This window comes from Sorex araneus, chromosome X, assembly GCF_027595985.1.
Source record: "Sorex araneus isolate mSorAra2 chromosome X, mSorAra2.pri, whole genome shotgun sequence".
In the NCBI taxonomy this organism is placed as follows: Eukaryota; Metazoa; Chordata; class Mammalia; order Eulipotyphla; family Soricidae; genus Sorex; species Sorex araneus.
Window position 1 is genome coordinate 46,527,513 of NC_073313.1, and position 20,217 is coordinate 46,547,729.

Sequence of the window (20,217 nt, forward strand, 5' to 3'; positions counted from 1 at the left end):
CTCATTAAAAATTTCAATTAGTAAAAAACCAGGAAAGGGAGATTTCACTTTCCTCACGGTCTCTAGGAGAGGTTCTACTCAGGTAATAAACATAAATTTGAACATAAATAAGTAATAAATGACCAAACTCTCATAAAAATGAGATGGAAATAGTCCTGCAAGTGTTAAACATAAATCTGTTTCAGTTTAATACAGCAATATACTTTTATTTACCCAACTCATGTAAGGAAAAGCTTTAGCAATTGCAATCCAACTTAATTATTTGACCTAACCTGATCTTCCCCTAAGTCCCTAGACACTGACAGTTACTTACTTGATGATGCCAAATACATCACACAAAGAAGGCATTTATTTGGCCTATAACTAGTCCCTATGAGTTTTTCCAGGTTGATTTGGACCATCGGAAGGCCTGCTAATAAGGAAGTGAAAATGCTCACCTCTGACTTCCATTTGCTTTGGGGAATTTCACCCCCAAAAGTTGCATCTATGCCTTTCCTACAACAGCAGAAACAGGATAAACTCAAGTAATAACCCAAGAAATCCCTTCTTATTTACCCAGTTGTGCACCTGGCACCCTGTTGTTGGAACTCTAGTCTCCTACGGGGTCCTGCCTGGTGAATGCTCAAAGAAAATCTGCTGCTTCCAGAAAAAGCCAAGCTGGATACCAACAAGAGAAAAATGTCCCTGAGCATGGCGTAATAGGTCACAGAGAGGCAGTGAGTCACTACTTACATGGTGACATCTTCATGCTGTCCTGGATGTTTTGTGTGAGCCACACATCTGAGAGGCTTATGACCTATTTAAGATATAAAGCAAATGACTTTGCTCCTTCTTTATATTCACTGTTGCTAAAATAAGACATACTTTTTGTTCCACAGCAAAAGTGAAAGACATAGGTGAGAAGCTAATTCCGCAGATGATTCTCCCAAGCTGCGTTGATCCTCTTCTCGTTTTTAGGCATGGCTGGTACAGGTAGTCAGAGACGATTGACAGGCACATACATGGTAAGGACCCACCCCACCGTAGGTAAGAATAGCACTATGAACATGAAAGGGAACACAGATGTAATCAAGGAAGGGTATACGTGTCAGCTGAGGAACACTACAATCACATAAATCACATATACAGAATGCAAAATGCGACACAGGAAACAAGGCAATAAAGGAGTGGACTGAACAATAGAAGTTCAGGGTTATGTAGACAAGAAGGATGATTCCTGCTGAAATGATCAGGAAAGGCTTTAATGAGGAAGGGCCACTAGAGCCAAGCATCTAGGGAGGCTAGGATCTGGATGGCAAAGAAAAAGAGGCATGAGCATGCTGACAGGGTAGGAGGCAAATATACCACCGAGAGGAAATGTACAAAATATATACAAAGGACAGACAAGTGACCCTGCTTACTTGACTGGAGTATTTGGTCTGTTTTTCATCATGAGAAGGATTGTTAAGGAAGAATGGTGCTGAATCTTTCACAATGATGATGCATTCCTGTGTTACTTGTATAATAAGAAAAAACACATTTTTAACAGAAAGAAATGCTCAGGATAAAGAGAGCTCCTGGGCTGTGGCTGGCGTGGCAAAATTGCTAGCTCCGGCAGCCATTATTTACTCCCTGTTCTTTTGTCCAGCTCCCAAAAGAGAGAGAAAATCAAATGACTTCTCTTGTAGCAGAGGATAGCCATGTGAATCAATTCTAGTTATAAAAAATACTAGAGGTTGGGAAACTTTTTTTTGTCATAATAAGAGCTTTTATCCCTTCCTCTCATTCTTCCTTGTCTTGCCCATGGTTAGGAGTAGTTATGATGACGGAACTGAGACAACCATCCTGGCAACTATTAGATCAAAGCCATAGAAAAAAATTAGCATTCTGAAAATGGCAGAACAGAGTGACAAGAACCAAACTTCTTTATGACATTATCAGCCTGAACCTATACTGCCAGGTCTCTATTGATCATAGAGTGTGAGAAAATTTTGCTTAAGCCACTGTGAGGCCTTTTTTATGTAAAGAACGGAGTGTCCTGTGTGACACAGCTGCAATGTTTTAGGACAGAATGCAAAAGTGAACACAGTGACCACTGTGTCTGGTCCCTGAATCAGAAAAGTCAGTCCACAAAAGGAGGACACATATCAGATGATTCCACCGATCTGTGGTGTATAGGATAACAAGGGAATTAAAGACATTAAACGTGGGCAAACCCTTGACCCTAGAGTACAGAAATAAAAATACCAAGGAAGAAGAGAAACAGTGGGAAAAGTAGAAAGAGGTGGCCCGGAAATAACATATGGACAGTGGTCTGGGTCCTTGGACACTTGGTGGAGTAGAGTTGAGGTCTCTGTATACATCAAAACCACTAGAGCAAACGCTACTAAATACCTGTGACCCAAATCACAATAAATAAGCCTAAAACTGAGTCTATGACGGAGATGAGCTGAGAGAGGGAAGGGAAGTGAGGACACTGGTGGAATGATGCAGATACTGGTGGTGGAACAGAAGTTAGAACACTGTATGCTTGAAACTCAGTTATTAATAGGTCTGTAAATCACAGTACCTAAATAAAAGATTTTTTGAAAAGACAAGTAAACTCTAAGGGACCAGAGATATAGTGCAGCAGCTAAGGTGTTTGCCTTGCATGTGACTGACCTAGGTTCAATCCCTGACATCCTATACAGTCCACGGGACACCACCAGGAGTAATCCCTGAGTGCAGAGTCAAGAGTATCCTGAGGATTGCCGGGTGTAGACCAAAAGCAAAGAAAATAAAAGATAGCAACTCTAGCTTTTAAGTCCCAAATTAACAATTAGAAATAACAAGAGTAATACCACCTGAAGGACTGGGATGCAGCGGAATGGTAGAGAGCTTGCCTTGTATGTGTGAGGCCTGAAGTGTGATGCTTGGCAACACTTGCGCGCACGTGCGCGCGCGCACACACAGACACGCACACACGGTATGAATTACATCTTCAAGAACTGGACCAGTCTAAAATAATGTGCAAGACAAGTAACAGAATACTTTCAAATAAAAGTCATTCTGTAATCTGGTACAGCAGATACGTGATATTCTGGCTGCACAGCAACTGCCCGCTGCAAACTCCCTTCTCTGGTTATCATTTATTTATTGGCAATTATTTATTAAATAGATACTTATTGAAATATAACTTATATTACATAAAGTTAACCCATTTGAAATAAAGAATTCATGGAGCCAGCTCAATGCTGGGCTAAGCACATGCTTCGCATACAGGCTCCAGGCTTTGATCCCTGGCATTGCCTGGTCCTTTAAGCACTGCCAGGAGTAACCCCTGAGCACAGAGCTAGGAGCTGCCTCTAAGAACTGATGAGTGTGCTTGCCTCCAAAATTAATTTTTTTAATATTCAATGGTGTCTACTCAAATTATGAATTGTGCAATAATCATCATGATCTAATATGGAATGTTTCTGTCATCTCCCACAAGAAACCCTATACTCAATAGTCATTCACCATTTCTTCCCTTACCCCAAACAGGTCTTGGAAAAAACATTAATTAAGTTTTCTAGCTACACATTTTCTTTTTCTGTACATTTCACACTAAGGGGAACAAATGATATGTGATTTTTTTTGAATACTGTTTTATTGTTTTTGAACATCACCCATGTTTTAGCACATATTGGTGCTACATTTCTTTCTCTGGGCAAATAATATTCCATTACAGAGATAAAGCATATATTGCTAATATTTTCTTCTGCTGATAGGTATCTGGGCTGTTTCCACATTTTGGCTCTTACCAAAAATGTTATTGTGAGTATTCATGTACATCAATTTTGAAGACATGTTTATCATTTTTCTTCGATATACACCTAAGAGCACTGTGTCATGTAGTACTGTCACGATCACGATCACGAAATCCTGTTAATCACCGATTTCTTGGGCGGGCTCAGTAACATCTCATTCTTTTGGCTAAGATCAAGTGTAGTGTAGTAGTACTGTAGAACTGCTAATTTTTCCACAGCAGCAGCAATAGCATTTGCCATTCCAACCAACAATCTGAGGGTTCCAATGCCCATACATCCTTGCCAACATTTAATTGTGTCTCTTTTGTTATAACCATCCTAGTGGGTGTGCCTACTCCACATAAATGGGACCATACAACATGTGGTCTTTTATATATTGTTTGTACTTTAACATTCTTTTTTTTTTTTTTTTTTTTTTTTTGCTTTTTGGGTCACACCCAGTGATGCATAGGGGTCACTCCTGGCTCTGCACTCAGGAATTTCCCCTGGCGGTGCTCAGGCCACCATATGGGATGCTGGGAATTGAACCCGGGTCGGCCGCATGCAAGGCAAATGCCCTACCCGCTGTGCTATCGCTCCAGCCCTACTTTAACATTCTTGAGGTCCACCTATGCAGTGGCATATTTGTGGCATGGACCTTTTATGGAATGCCTGCATATGTAATAAATAGCCAAAGTATGGGGGTAGCAAATACCCCTGGTAGGATATCTCACTGTAGTCTTAATTTGCACTTCTCTAATGACCAATGATGTTGAGCATCTTTCTCTGTACTATTTGTATAATTTCTCTAGAGAAATGCTACTCGGATACTCTGCAGTGGATCATTTGCCTTTTTTGTATACCTCCCCTTCCTTTACTGTTAATGTGATAACTGGGATTCACACACATGCTTGGTTGTGGTGCTCACATATTCATTGTGGTTCTCACTAGGGGTCTCACTCCTTCAGCTGTGTAACCACTAATGCACAGCTGGCTATAGTATGACCAGAAACTGCTTACAAAATACTAGGATCAGACAAAGGAGCTGCCCAACATGGAGCAGAGCTGTCAGGATTGTGCTCAGTCCATGCAGGTAGCACTGGGGATCAAATATGCAGCCTCACCCTTATGAGGCAGGTACACTAGCCACAGAGCCACCTTCCAGCCTCCCAATTTGATTTTTATAGTATAGTTTTGAGAATTATTTATACATACTGGGTATGCCACTCATTAGATATATGCCTTACAATGTTTTCTCTAGTGCCATAAGTTCCCTTTCACTTTTTTTTTTGGATTTTTGGGTCACACCCGGCAATGCACAGGGGTTACTCCTGGATTTGCACTCAAGAATTACTCCTGGCGGTACTCAGGGACCATAAGGGATGCTGGGAATCAAACCCGAGTCGGTCGCGTACAAGGTGCAGCCCTACCCGCTGTACTATCCCTCCAGCCTTCCTTTTCACATTTTTGATGTCTTCTGAATCAGAACTCTCACTATTTATTAGAGCATTATGTGTTATAGCTAAAGACTGAAAATAAAACATCTGCTCATTAAGAGGATGGACTGAACAAATGGTCACTGTCACTGTCACTGTCATCCCGTTGCTCATCAATTTGTTCGAGCAGGTACCAGAAATGTCTCCATTGTGAGATGTTGTTAGTGTTTTTGGCTTGAATATGCCATGGGTAGCTTGCCAGACTCTGCCCTGCAGGCGAGATACACTCGGCAGGCTGACCCAGATTCGATTCCTCCACCCCTCTTGGAGAGCCCGGCAAGCTACCAAGAACAAACGGTATATCCACACAATATAGTGCTGTGTATCTACAAATGAAACACGCATTCCAGTGGACTAACTCTATGCACTGTAGCACTGTAGCACTGTCGTCCCATTGTTCATTGATTTACTCAAGCGGGCACCAGTAACATCTCCATTATGAGACTGTTGTTACCGTTTTTGGCATATAGAATAGGCCAATGGTAGTTTGCCAGGCTCTGCCATGTGGGCAGGATACTATAGGTAGCTTGCCAGGCTCTCCAAGAGGGGCGGAGGAATCGAACCTGGGTCGGCCGCGTGCAAGGCAAATGCACTACCCACTCTGCTATCACTCCAGCCCTATAAGGATAAATGAAAAATTGTATTAGAAGAAAAAAAAGAAAGTTTCAAAAGAATTGCAGCAAATGTTGCCACTTAATAAGTGACTATGAGTTTTAAAAGAAACTTAAGAATTTGTTTTAAAAATCAAAAACTTCAGGGCCAAAGAGAGAGTACAGTACGAAGGGTGCTTACTTGCTCTGCATGCAGCCGACCCAGGTTTGATACCCAGGATCATATGGGGATCATATGGGAATATGATCCCCAAGTACCACCAGGAGTGATCCCTGAGTGCAGAGCCAGGAGTAAGCCCTGAGTACTACCAGTTGTGGTCAAAAATTTTAATATAATTTTTTTAATACCAAGCCTTTGAGCCTAAGGGATAGCTCAGTGGCTAAAAGCACTCGCCTTACAAGCGTGAGGCCAGAAATTCTACCCCTGGTGCTATTCACATGTTATGAACACGGTCACAGTTGCTCTTCTGAGAATCCCAAAACTGCAACAGAGTATACAACCTGGCCCACAGCAACCACCTGTGTACCAGAGCTCTACAACTAGAGCACAAGCTCCAGAAAACAGCAGCATCGGAAAGAAACACAAGCACTACCACCACAATTCAAGTGTGTGACCTCCAGTGAGGGCCACAGCTGATTGTGTGAGCATGGAAAACGGAAACCAGATGTATGAACCTGGTAAGCACCACAACCAAGTGTGTATGATCCCCAGTCATTTAACAATAGCAGTGAAAGGAAGGAGGAAATGAAAGAAGAGAAATAAAATTATATATATACATATATATGTATATGTATATACATATATATGTATGTATGTTTTCACACAATAAATTGCTACTCATCTATTACATTTTTAAAAAACATAAAATCCTGCATTTGCAACCTGGAAAGAACTGAAGGGTATTGTGCTTAGAAAATTAGGTCAGACAGAGAAAGGCAAACACCATATGATTATATTTACATATAGTACATAAAGAAACAAATGAACCAAGTAAAACAAAAATAAACTTAGATTATCAGACCAAATTATTGGTTACCAGAAGGGAAGGGGGAAGGGAGTGGGTAAATATAATAAAAAGGGTGAACTGTATGTTGAATGATGGGATTAGACTTTTAATGAAAAACATAAAGTACTTTAAAAGAAATTACTATTGTTAGAATACCATGGCCAAAAAGGGAAGAATAATCCAAAACTAAACAGAAAAAATATTTTTAATTACTTATACAGGGTGAGAGGGATTGAAGGAATGTCAGAAAAGCCAAGACTTAGCTAATGCTATTCACTTATAAATATGACTTTGAAATCACATAAATGTTTTATATTATAAAAATGTTTTAAAATGAAAAGCAAAATGAAATGAATAAACTTAAATGGGTTGGTGACTTAAACATACTATAAGGAATCATTGAAGTAAAATTAAAACAATAATTTGTACGTTCCTAGTGGAAAATATCCTGAAAACACAAACCACAAAGAAAAAAATAGAGTAACAAAAGTAGTTTTATTTTTGCTGCTCAAGCTGTTAATATTATCAAAAATTGGTATGCGGTTTTCTACCTGAGAAGATAAGACAAGTCAATATGCTAATGTCCTGATAAATTAATGTCTTTCATATAAGTAAAAGATAAATATAAAATCAAAGAAGTTAAATAAAAACCCTATCCTCCTTAACTTGCATTGGAAATAACAGATTGAATTCATGTTGTATTGTATCTTTAAGGATGCACATATGTTTTCTAGACTTGTTTTAAGAAAGTAAAATTTCAAGCCACAAACTGGGAGAAGATATATTCAAACCAACAATGGACTTGTGGTCAGAATATTGAAAGAGCTCTGAAAACTGAACAGTAAGGAAATAATCCTGTTAAAGATGGACAAAAGGCATAACTAGGTATTTAATCAATTAAGATATATGGATGACAAGTAAGCACATGAGGAAAAGTTCAGCATCATTAGCCATCAGAGGATAAAAATTTATATCAGTGTGAAATATAACTACACACCGATTGGAATGGTAAAAATCCAAACTCTGACCATGTCAATTGCTCTCAAGGACTCAGAGTAATAGAAGCAACAGAAGCTCTCATTCATCCCTGGTGGAAATGCAAAATGGTACTCACTTTGGGAGACAGTTTGACAGATTCTTATAAAGCTAAACATACATTACAAGTAATTCCACACTTCTATGAAACTTACATAAGCTGCCATTCAGAGGAAAGCAATGACCATTATGCCTCAATGTTCAGCATTTTACTTACAAAGCTTCCCTTGTTTAGCAAGTATTAACAGGAAGACCTGAAATATGCTAGAGGAAAGCAGACATTCTGGTGGAGGGTGTGGTGTTGGAAACTTTTATGCATGAAACCCTAACATTAACAGAATTATAAATCATCGTGCCTAAAGTTTAAAAAATATAAATCAGTGTGTGCTTATCTCATCTTCAAGCCTGAATTGAGTGTTTATGTGGAAAAATATATAAGCATAGGTTACACAGTGAATAAGTAAATTTTATTCTTTATTGTCATTCATAAATAAAATAATATTCTTTGACCTATATCAAAAGGGCCAGAGACAACAAGTGCTGGATAGGTATGTAATGGAAAATGAATTCTCATTCACGGTTGGTAGGACTGTAAATTTGGTCAGTCTCTGTGAAGCAAGCCAAAACATTTTTTTTCTTTGGGTCACACCCAGCCGATGCACAGGGGTTACTCCTATCTTTGCACTCAGGAATTACTCCTGGCAATGCTGAGGGGACCATAAGGGATGCTGGGAATCGAACCCAGGTTGGCTGCATGCAAGGCAAATGCCCTACCCACTGTACTATCGCTCCAGGCCCTAGCCAAAACATTTTATTTTATTTTTTTATGGTGTCTCTATTTTTATTTATTTATTTTTGGTTTTTGTTTTTCTTTTGTATATATTTATTTTTTAATTTGATTAGTGAATCACCGTGAGACAAAGTTAGACTTCCAGGTTTTCATGCTTATGTTTCAGTCATACAATGATCGAGTACCCATCCCTCCACCAGTGCCCATTTTTCGCCACCAATGGTCCCAGCATCCCTCCCACCACGCCCACCCTGTCCTCTTCACCCCACCTGGCCTCTGTGGCAGGGCATTCCCATTTGCTCGCTCTCTCTTTAGCCAAAACATTTTAAACTAGAACTACCAAAAGATCCAGCAGTTCTATTCCTGGGAACACAAAACCACTATTCCAGGACCTGGAGAGATAGTATGGCAGGCAGGGACCTTCTCTTGCACACAACCAACCCAGATTCAATCCCCGGCACTACATATGGTCCCAGGGCATCACCAGGAGTGATCTCTGAGTACAGTCATGAGTAAGACCTAGCACTGCCTGATGTGGTTCAAAAACACTAATTAAAAGATTTATACATATCTATGTTCACTGCAACACTATTTATAATAGTCAAAATCTGAAAACAACTTATCTAATGACAGATGACAAAGAAGTTGTGATACACACACAAACATACACACACACACATACAGAAATACTATTCAGTTATGACCAAAAATGAAACCTTGCCTTTTTCTACAACATGATTGGAAATGGAGGTGTGTCATATAAAGTGAAATGTCAGGAGAAAAAAGACAGTAAGCGGACAATCTGATTCAGATGTGGTATATAGACAAAGCAAGGGAAGATACAATTTCCAATGAAAGCAAATCCCTAAAGTTTGACCAGAGAATCGAGGTAACCAAGTGTTTAGGAGCAGTGGGCTGAAAGGGGCTCAATATACTATGGCGGAGGAAAGTGAGCTTTGGTTATGGGTCTGTCATGGCAACAATGAACCACTAAAACATACACTCTTATAAGTCAATGTTACCTCATTTTTTAAATAGATTTGATTTGAAATACTTATAAAATTTTGTGTATATAAAGGCCTATAAGATTATTAAGATACAGAGATTGTTATTGCCTATATCTGAGCCAGCTTATGTTAATCAATTAAAAAAAAAACAAGCTTACTTTTCAAGCCTCATGTAAAATAGTGTCTTAGGCTTTATTTTGATTCATTCTGCTTTCTCCTATGGTTTTAGTAGCTTTATTTCACACTGTCAATATATTTTCAGGTTATAAATAATATAAATCAAAGTAAGTTTCTAGAGCCTGGGGTATATAGTTAAGTGGTAGAGTACATGAAACGCATGTGTGAACAACTGGGATTAAGACCCACCTTAATCAACTGGGATCTGTTGCTTCCCTTAACTGCCATTTTTGTGATGATAGTTGATCACACACCTAGCAGTGGTGCTTGAACATGTTAGTTGTACTTATTGCAGACTGCACATCAGGTTGTGGGGCTCACAGTGGATTGCTATCTTCCTTAAATTAAGGCACCTTTACATATGCTCACCGGGGTCACTTTAGTTGTGGGGCTATTACACATTTTAGTGTTCTGCGGTGCTCACACACGTACTTGCCAGGGGTCACACTCCCTAGCCATGATGCCCACACATATTTTCAGATGTGTTAGTTCACGTGTGGTGCTCACACCCATCTGGCTCTAGAATTCGCACGTAGTGCCAAAATCACAGACAGCAGAACAGTCATACTTAACTTAGATGCTGGCTCATATTCCTGGTAGCTCACACTTCTATTTATCACCAGATGGTGTGTACCACCGGTGGCTCACACTTTAATGTCACATTGGACAGACTGTAGCACCAAATATGTATACTAGTTCACTGAACAGTTTCGGCAAGTAGAAAAACACAGCCATATTGTGAAAATTAGTTCTTGGGAATTTTAATTTTTAATTTCTTTTAATATATCTAGCGAAAGAAAGTAGGATTTATTTCATGAAGCCTCTAGGTGGCGAGAAACACAAACTGCAATGCTGTAGTCAATGTGCTAAAGGACAGAACTCTCAGAATTGTGTTTGGCACATGTGGTGGGACTAAGGATTAAATTCATGACCTTACAGTTACAAGGCACATATTCTAAGTAACTGAGTTATTATTCCTCTGGGCCATTTAGCCTATATTTTGGAAATGTAAATCCTTTATTCTTTAAAGTTTTGAAAGTTATTTAATAGAACTATTATCACTGCTGCCTTATCAATTTTTTCTGGTTTTGGGGCCACACCTGGCTGTGTTCAGGTCTTACTACTGGCTCTGCACTCCGGGATCACTCCTGGAGGACTTGGGGGACCATATCGGGTACCAGGATAGGTCCTGGGGCAGCCACATGCAAACGAGCATCTTACCCACTACTCTCTGGCTCACTGCCTATCACTCTTTTAAATACAGAAAAGAAGAGAAAATGAGGCTTTTCCACCAATTTGTTTATTGCAAAAATATAGCCAAAGTAAATTTTAAACAAGGCAGAAAATTATTTTTGCTTATGCTATATACTATATATCAGACCTCACCAGTTAGTTCCCTTGGACTGGAGCGACTGCACAGCGGGTAGGGTGTTTGACTTGCACGCGGCTGACCCGGGTTCGATTTGTCCGTCCCTCTCAGAGAGCCCGGCAAGCTACCGAGAGTATCCCGCCCGCATGGCAGAGCCTGGCAAACTACCTGTGGCATATTCGATATGCCAAAAACAGTAATAACAAGTCTCACAATGGAGATGTTGCTGGTGCCCACTCGAGCAAATCAATGAACAACGGGACAACAGTGCTACAGTGCTACCAATTCCCTCTATAATATAAATTACATTAAGGGGCTGAAGAGATAGTACCGTAAGTGCTTGTCGTGCACTCGGCCAACCTGGGTTCTATCCCTGCATCCCATAAGGTCCCCGAGGCATTCCAGGAATGATCCCTGAGTACACAGTCAGGAGTGTAACCCCTGATCATCGCCAGCTGTGGCCCAAAAACAATAACAACAAAAGAAATTACAAGAGATTTTATTTTTTAGGCCTACTTGGATCAAGAAAAAAATCCTAGAAGGAAATTTTTTAAAAAACAGAAGTTTCCTTAGTACAGTCCGATATGAGCTGAACTGATATCCTTTGTAGAAAAGGAAAATCACACCTAGTAAGTACAGAAAATGGCTGTAATCAACACATCCAGAGAAAACTAGCATTCTTTATTCAAGTGAGAAATTACTAGATCTATCTTCAACTCATGGGTCTGTAGATAACATTTATTTTTGCGAGAGTTCCCTGGACCTGAAGATCATTTCAGGCTTTAAAATGTTTCCTCCAGGGTAAAAAGATTGTGTTTTGGGGAGATGAAAATGTCTCATCTAAACTAGTTAGAAGTAATAGCTATAAACACCGCACAGTACATCTCTGAATGATTAAGGTCAATTTTGCCTCCACTTTTTTTTTTCCAATGAAAGTAGGTTGCTGTTGGGCTTAAAACCAAGATAGAAATTTAAGTTTCTGCATGGCCCGTGTTTCCCCAAACTACTGGAGACACAGGCAGTGGTATAGTGGTATGGAGCTCTGTGGGGGCACTCCTGGCAGCACAGAGTTGGGGGACTGTGCTGGGTCAGACGCTACACTGAAGTGGGGGGGACGGGACTCGGGAAAGCATTTTTCTAACTCTGACTGCCACAATAACAAATCCATCTCAGTGCAACCCAACTCACATACACATGTGACAGGGAAAGCAAAGGCTCACAAAACAGTCTTTATTCTTCTCTCCAAGCATAATGTATTCTGATATCGTTTTATTATATTCTACTTTATTCTGCTTCCCCTTTAAAAAAAAAACATGCTGGTCATGCATTCTTCAATTGATCTCCCAAACTGAATGGCAAATTCTTGTGGCCCCAGGTGTCAGGCTAAGGGGTTTGGAGCAGATGCAGATTATTTGAAGTCAATGAGATTGATTACGAGAATATAACCCGGAATGTGCAGGCAGAATTTTAGACTGGGGGAAAAATCCTCCATGTTGTGAATAAAGCAAATGTTTTGTGCTTATGTTTGTCATTGAGCTAAATTTAAATTGACATATGATGAAGCCAATATGTCTACTATGTCTTGCTCATGTTTTTCTATTTCAATTGTTTATCATTTAAATCACTGATAAATTTCTCCCAAACCAATTTTTCCCACATATAAAATACAGACATAATAATTGGACTTAAAAACAACAGTCAAGGCATTGCCTGTATCTTAAGACAAAGGTTCTGAGTTTGTTTTGTTTTCTTATTGTAAAATCATGTGTGTGTGTGTGTGTGTGTGTGTGTGTGTGTGTGTGTGCATGTGTTGCTGTGCCAGAGATAAAACCCAGGGCATCATACAACTATACCAGCAAAGTAAATGGTAGAGCTACATCCCCAGCCTACAGGTTCTTTTCCCTTAAAGAAACATTTGCTTCACAGAACAATAGATCAGTGTTTCTCGACCTTTTCTGGACTACAGCCCCCTTCGGACTTTTGTCTCCTTCCTATTACCTTCCCCATTCTACCAGTTGGCCTACTAGCCTCACATACACAATTTCCCCCCTGTGGTTCCCTTGGAATATCTTGGGAGCCCATAGAGCCCAAGGCTGAGAAATGCTGAACTGGATAATAAGACTATTGACAACACGCCCTTCAAAATTGGTGGCAAGGTAGCCCCATAAAAACTAGCAAGTGTGTCACTTATTATCCATTACAGGAACTTAGGATCAGATACACAGCCATCTGTCCAAAATGCAATAGAAAGGATTTTCAGCTTTGGCTGGAAATGCCCCTTCCAACTTTAATATCCTACTATTTTTGACAATATGTTTGAGATTCTCTGAGCTCAGTATAAATCCAGCCTGTAAGCTGTTGGAAAAACAGATACTGGGATTCAGTTGTGATCTTTCCCTAAGGCCTTCAATTAACTCACATCAAAATAAATTTTAATGCCATCCATGCTACTAGCACTGACAGTTTAGAAAAGACAATCCTCCCTATGCACGTACTATGTTTCAGGGTTACAAGTATAGATGGCATTATCACCTAGCTGGACAGAAATCAATCTATGGTTCAGGAATGACTAACTACCTGGAGGTAAGTAAGGGAAGAAACAATTTCCTTTTTAATCTCTTAGGGGGGAAAAAAAAGCAGTGAAAGTTAGCTTGTGTTATCATTTCAAACCCAAACTGTCAGTAATTATGTTATCTCCAGGAGGCCCAGTTTTCTCTCTTGATAATTTAATTCAGCAAGCAAGGTTCTGGGGGTAGGGTGAAAAAAAAATCAGATTAGGTTTACTAACTTACTGACAATTTTATGCCAGAGAGCATCCCATCTTTTAAGTGATTTTGTATTTTTTTTAATAAAATCAATTTGGGGGCAGCTCTTTTGGTGCCAAGGTGAGTGCAATAATTTTAAAAACCTGAGATTTGGGCACAGATAAGGTACTCAATTACTCAATATATAAATATTTATTTGTCAAATGACAACCCCAAATATCTAGTAAATGAAAATAACATCATTCCCTAATGCACACACAGGCAGGTAAGCTCACACACACACTCCTACGAAGTTTAAGTGAATATTTTTTGACAAAGAACAGCAGGATCAGACAAATTTGGACACTTGATTTCTGACAAAGGTAGTTCTACAGAGAAAAGGAGGCCTTTTCCAAAAGTGTATTAAACAGACCCCATATATCCAAAAGGCTGGAAACAACTGGTGCTGGTAGGGAGGTATTGAAAAAAGGAACCCTCATTTTGTTTTGATAGGTCAGTAAACTGGCTCAGTGTCTGAAAAACTAAATGGAGACTTTTCAAAAAAATTAAAACGCACTACCATATAATCCAGCAGTTCCATTCCTTGGCATCTATCCCAAGAATACAAAAACGCTAATTTGAACAGATATATGCATTCCTACATATAGTGCAGTGCTATTTTAAAATAGCCAAGATCTGGAAACAATCATAGGGTTGAATGAAACAATAAACAGATAAAGCAGCTGTAGGGTATAGACACAATGGAATACTACTCAGCTAAAAGAAAAGACAGAAACTTGTCTTTTGCTACAACCTGGATAGAACTGGAGGTGGGGTGGGGGTTTGAGGGGAAATCATGCTAAGTGAAATAAGCAAGAAGAAAGATGACTACTGGAAGATCTGATCCAGATGTGGCATAAAAGGAAATCAATAAAAACAAAGGAAGACAATGTCCAATGAAAACCAACCCTTAAACTCTACTGAATTCTGAGTCTGTAGAGGGCAGGGGTGTAGACAGGAAAGGTCCTAAGGACAGTGGTGGAGGTACATTAACACTTTGATGATCAGGTGTGGTATGGTAACATTTTACTCCTAACACAAGGGCTGCTACCACAATAAAAAAATAAAGAAAATAGGTTCCAACCCTATATCACCAATCGGAAACGTAACCCAGTTATAGATCATACTCAAACCACTCTTGAGATCTCTTTGGAGCTCCTCTCCATGCAAGAATGAATATCACCCATTCACAGAACTCTAAATAAAGCCAACAATATTTTCACATTGTACTCTGTTGACAGCCAGGGATGTGGCTCAATGGTAAAACAGTTGTCTTGCATGCCTGGGGCCCAACTGCAAACCTCAGTACTGTCCAAAAAAGAAGTAAATTTGACTCAGTTGAATGCTGTTTTTTAATAAATGATTCTGTGTCAAATGAATTTCCACATGAGAAAAAAAATACAATTTGATCCACCTACTCTCTCTCTCTCTCTCCCCCTCCCTCCCTCCCTCCCTTCCTCCTCTCTCTCCCCGTTAGACTGTAACATAACACAAGAAAATATTATCATGCCCTTGGTGTAAGTACTCCTTTCTTTTTCTTTTTTTTGTCCCTTTTCAGCTTTTGGTTTTGGAGCCACACCTGGCAGTGCTCAGGGATTGCACCTGGCAGTGCTCAGGGATTGCTCCTGACAGTGCTCTATGAACCATATGTTGCAAAGGATCAAACTCACATCTCCAGCATGCAAAGCACATGCTCCAGCCCTCTGAGCTTGTGCTCTCTCTCTCTCCAGCCTAAGAATCATTTCTTAAACAAGAAATAAAACTAAAAGCACTAATTGAAAGGAGAATCATCAAAAACACCCTCAGGAGGGTGAAAAGGCCAAATCCAAACTAAAAAATGTTTGCAACAGATATCTAACAAAGGAGTGATACCCAAATGGATAAGGAAATCCGATAAATTACTGAGAAAATGTCAGCAGCATGGTAGAAAATTAGAGCAGACACATAGGGACTAACCAAAAGAATATCCAAATGATTACAAAATCAACTTGGTTAGGAATCAGGAAAGCCCAGATTAAAACTACAGAGGGTGACACTACACTCCACTGATCAAAAAACTAAAAATTTAAAAGACTACAATATTAATCATTAGAAAGAATGTGGAGCAATAGGAACATAAATGCCGGTGGAAATGTAAATTGGTATAATCACTCTGACATCTACTAAAGCTGAACAGATGAACACCGTATAATCTAGCAACTGTACATGAACAAGAAATAGTCACAGCAAATTATTCTTAATAACCCCAAACAAACCAAATCTGTCAAGAGTAAAATATTTGTATAAATGATGTCAGACTCCCACAACGGAATACTAGAGAGCAATGAAAAATGCACAAACCACCTTTACAGACAGCCATAGGAACAAATCTCAGTAATCATGTTGAGCTAAAAATAAAAGCCAGTCACAAAAGAAAAAACACTGAACATCTTCACTGATATGAATTCAAAGGCAAGCACATCCCAACTATAGGGATAGCAGCCAGGATAGTCAATAGTCTAAAGAGAAAAGGTAATGCCAGAAAGGATCTTCATAGGGTTGTTGTGTAAAATAGAAAGATGCTCAGTTAAACTTGAATTTCAGGCAAATAACAAATAATCTTTTCATATAAGTGAATCCCATGAGATATTGAGGAGGAACCTTGATTTTTTTTTTAACTGGCAAAATCTGGCAACCCTGGTCTGGGGATAATGCTTTTGGGGTTTCAAATAACATTCTGGTGCATAGTTATTTCTTAATATTCCTTCTCGGATCACTCATTTTGTGTGTATGTGTTTTTGCACACGTGTTGGTAGTTCACAGCAGGAAAAAAAATTCTTAAGGAAAAAAGGCAAAAAGTACACTCAGTACAGCCTTGAAGGTTTTAAAATATCTCCTCCAACCACCGATTTTCCATCCCAGGCTTAATCACTCCGTGTGAGGACTGTGGGTGTTCGTTAGGAGGCGGGCACTGGGAATGGGAAGTGTTGCTGGGCTCAGAGCTGTGGGCTCAACTTTCAATTTGGTATTAAAATTACTTTTACCCAGCAGGCTTCTTTATTTCTGGAATTGTTTTCCAGACTCTGCCACACAGGGGTCTTTCTTATTTGTATTTGGGTGGCTGCCTTAGTTTATCAAAGGCTAGCATGAAAGGCTAAACTCAAGTCCTCTGCCAAGTAATGCACACAACAGTGTTCAAGAAGTTGGGAGTCATTAACATAGCTCAAAAGGGTGGAGGGCACGCCTGGCATGCTTGCGTTCCTGAGTGCAGTCCCTGGTCCCATCAAATCATCAGGCCTGCAACTGCTGGGCCAAGAATCACCCACAGTGGTTCCTGCCCATACAGCACTGCTAGGGAAGTCACTGAAAAAAATAACTAGATAAAAAAAAAAACATGCAACATATACTCAAAGCACGATTAGTCAATACTCAAATATTTAAAAAAAAATAAAATGATGCCTTGTGCAATAACATGGCTGGAATTTGGAGTAATTACACAGGAATAAAAATAACATGGTAGGGGGGCTGGAGCAATAGCACAGCGGGTAGGGCGTTTGCCTTGCACGCAGCCTACCCGGGTTGAATTCCCAGCATGCCATATGGTCCCCTGAGCATCGGCAGGAGTTATTCCTGACTGCAATGCCAGAAGGTAACCCCTGTGCATTGCCGGGTATGACCCAAAAAGAAAAAAAAAAAAAAACATGGTAAGTAAAACAAGGCAGATTTTTTTTTTTTTTTTTAGCTTTTTGGGTCACACCCAACAGTGCACAGGGGTCACTCCTGGCTCTGCACTCAGGAATTATTCCTGGCGGTGCTCAGGGGACCATATGGGATGCTGGGAATCGAACCGGGGTTGGCTGCGTGCAAGGCAAATGCCCTACCCGCTGTGCTATTGCTCCAGCCCCAAGGCAGAATTTTTTTAACTTCATTCTCTCCTATGAGGAATTATAGATGTGGAATGTAGAATAACCAAGGTAAGAAAACCAAGAATAACCAAGGACTAAGAAAACACAATAAAAATACTCAGCTCTGTGAAAAATATTGTCAGAAGGGGAGGGAAAGAAGGAGGGTGGGATGCGTAGAGGGGGTCAAACCTGAGTGTGAGAACTTTGTTGGTTAGTGTAGTGAGGCACAGACACATACTGAGGTATGAAGCTGTACTCTTAAAATTTAGACAGTAACCGGGTTCGATTCCTCCGTCTCTCTCTGAGAAAGCCCGGCAAGCTACAGAGAGTATCCCGCCCGCACGGCAGAGCCTGGCAAGCTACCCGTGGCATATTCAATATGCCAAAAAAAAGTAACAACAAGCCTCACAATGGAGACGTTACTGGTGCCCGCTCGAGCAAATCGATGGACAACTGGACGACAGTGCTACAGTGCTCTGTGAAATCAATAAAGTTTAAAAGGAAAAAGCAAATTGGACGGACTGGCCCACCTTAGGGGTCAGACTCCAGTGTTCTTAAGTTACAAAGGAAATAAACCGGTAGTGGGCTAACAATTTAGATACAAATTCCGTTTAAAAGCAACAAAGTCAAATGCTTCGATCTGGTTCCCAAATTTGCCGTTTACACTAACTCCTTTGTGGTCCCCTCCCATCTTGCATGTCTTGCTCCTGCATCTTGCCTTTTTCTCGCAGACATTAGCAAGCCGAAGGAGCGGAGGGACCCGTGCAAACAAAAGCTTGACTTTTATTTTTGCTTAAATACGGTGCCATTTCTTGGCAAAAGTTCTTATTCTTAATCTTTTTGGGTCACACCCGGCGATGCTCAGGAATTACTCCGGGCGGTGCTGGGGGACCAAATGGAATGCCCAGGACCAAACCCGGCCCGGCTGGGTGCAAGGCAAAAGCTCTGTTCGCTGAACCATGGCTCAAGCCCCCGGGATGCTCATACCATCCCAATTCAAAGCAAAAGCGAGAAATGTGCCCAGGTTTGGGTGCGTGCTTGTCTCCATACACTTGACGTTTAAACTTTATAAACTGGCGGATCTCTACCTCTACGGCCCCTGCCAGCACACACGTTTCTTCACTTAAGAACAGAAACTTTCTAAAAAATAAAATAGTAATAAAAAAAAAAGAACAGAAACTTTCTTTCAAGTGGGATAGTGAGTAGCATCCTGGGCTGTGGAAGAAAAGTTGGCTGCCTCGGCAAGGCTGTGTAGCCTCCGTTCTCTCGGCTGTAAAATGGGTATAAAATAGCACCTAATCCCACGGGCTGGCAGCGGCGTGGCGAGCTGCCTGGCTCACCTGAAAGGCTGACCGGTCACCCTCGCTCCCTCTGCGGGTCCTGCCACCTCTAAGGGGCTCCACTTACGTATGCAACTCAGGAAAAAAAAATCCAGGTGAAAACTGGGGAGAGGGGGGCAAGGGGCGGCAGGGAAGAAGGGTTCGAGCGCTTCAGTTTGGTGCAAATGGAGCCCAGTCCAGAGAACGCGCAGGGCCAGAGGCGGCCAGGCCCCACCTCGCCTGCTCCCCTGAACTCTGGCGGGGGCTTCCGACCTCGGGCGCCCTCGCTACTCACGTTGCGGTTGAAGTCGTAGCCGGGCAGCACCGGAAGAAACATAGTTTGGGATAAGGTCGTGGCCAAGGGTCCGAAAGGGGAACTTGCAGCGAGCCGGCCTCCCGGCCGCATTGTTGAAACCCCGCCCCCCGCGTTGCCAGGAGACGGAAGGGGCGTGGCGGGGCAGGCGGGGCGGGCCCTGGGCGGGGCTCGGCGGGAAGTTCTGCATCCCCCCCGCCCCCTCCTTCCTCCCCCCGCCCGCCGCCGCCGCCCACGCCGCGGCCCCTGCCCGGCCCCCCGCGGCGCCTCGCGCCCCGCGCATTGTGCACACACAAAGAGCCAGGGCCGCGCCGTCCCCGCCCCCACGCTTCCTGCCCCCCCCCCCGCGCAGGTGCCCCGTCTGCGCTTCCTGCCCCACCTTCGTTTTCGTTGGTGTCGGCGGTGCTCTGGGGTTTCGCCACCTACTTGTGAAACGTACTTGAAACGCACAGAGAAGCGCAAAAACTAGGACCCCCGTGCGCTCTCAGAAATGGAACGCAAGTCAACCTTCCCTGTGTCAAATTCACAGCAACTTTTTTTTTTTTTTTGGTAATGAAAACGGTCACTATGAACTGAAAACCACACCATCGGCCTCTCCTCCCCACCCGCAGGGAGACCCGCCGCTCTCACTTCTTCCTCGGCACGCTTTTATATATATA

At 41.4% G+C, this 20,217-nt stretch overlaps 1 protein-coding gene across 4 annotated transcripts in view; it reads right to left on the minus strand.

The window, feature by feature from the left end:
• The window catches only part of EFHC2 (EF-hand domain containing 2), a 259,310-nt gene that overhangs the window by 238,252 nt on the left and 841 nt on the right, over window positions 1–20,217 (minus strand). For 2 of the 4 annotated variants that reach the window (XM_055121648.1, XM_055121644.1), the window contains exon 1: window positions 19,541–19,657. The exons of 1 other annotated variant lie outside the window; for it this stretch is intronic. In XM_055121648.1, the coding sequence (XP_054977623.1) occupies window positions 19,541–19,651 (111 nt within the window). In that variant the 5' untranslated portion in view covers window positions 19,652–19,657. Of the gene's footprint in view, window positions 1–19,266; window positions 19,372–19,540; window positions 19,658–20,217 lie in introns of those variants that run through there. One more of the 4 variants, XM_055121646.1, reaches the window with a different exon arrangement.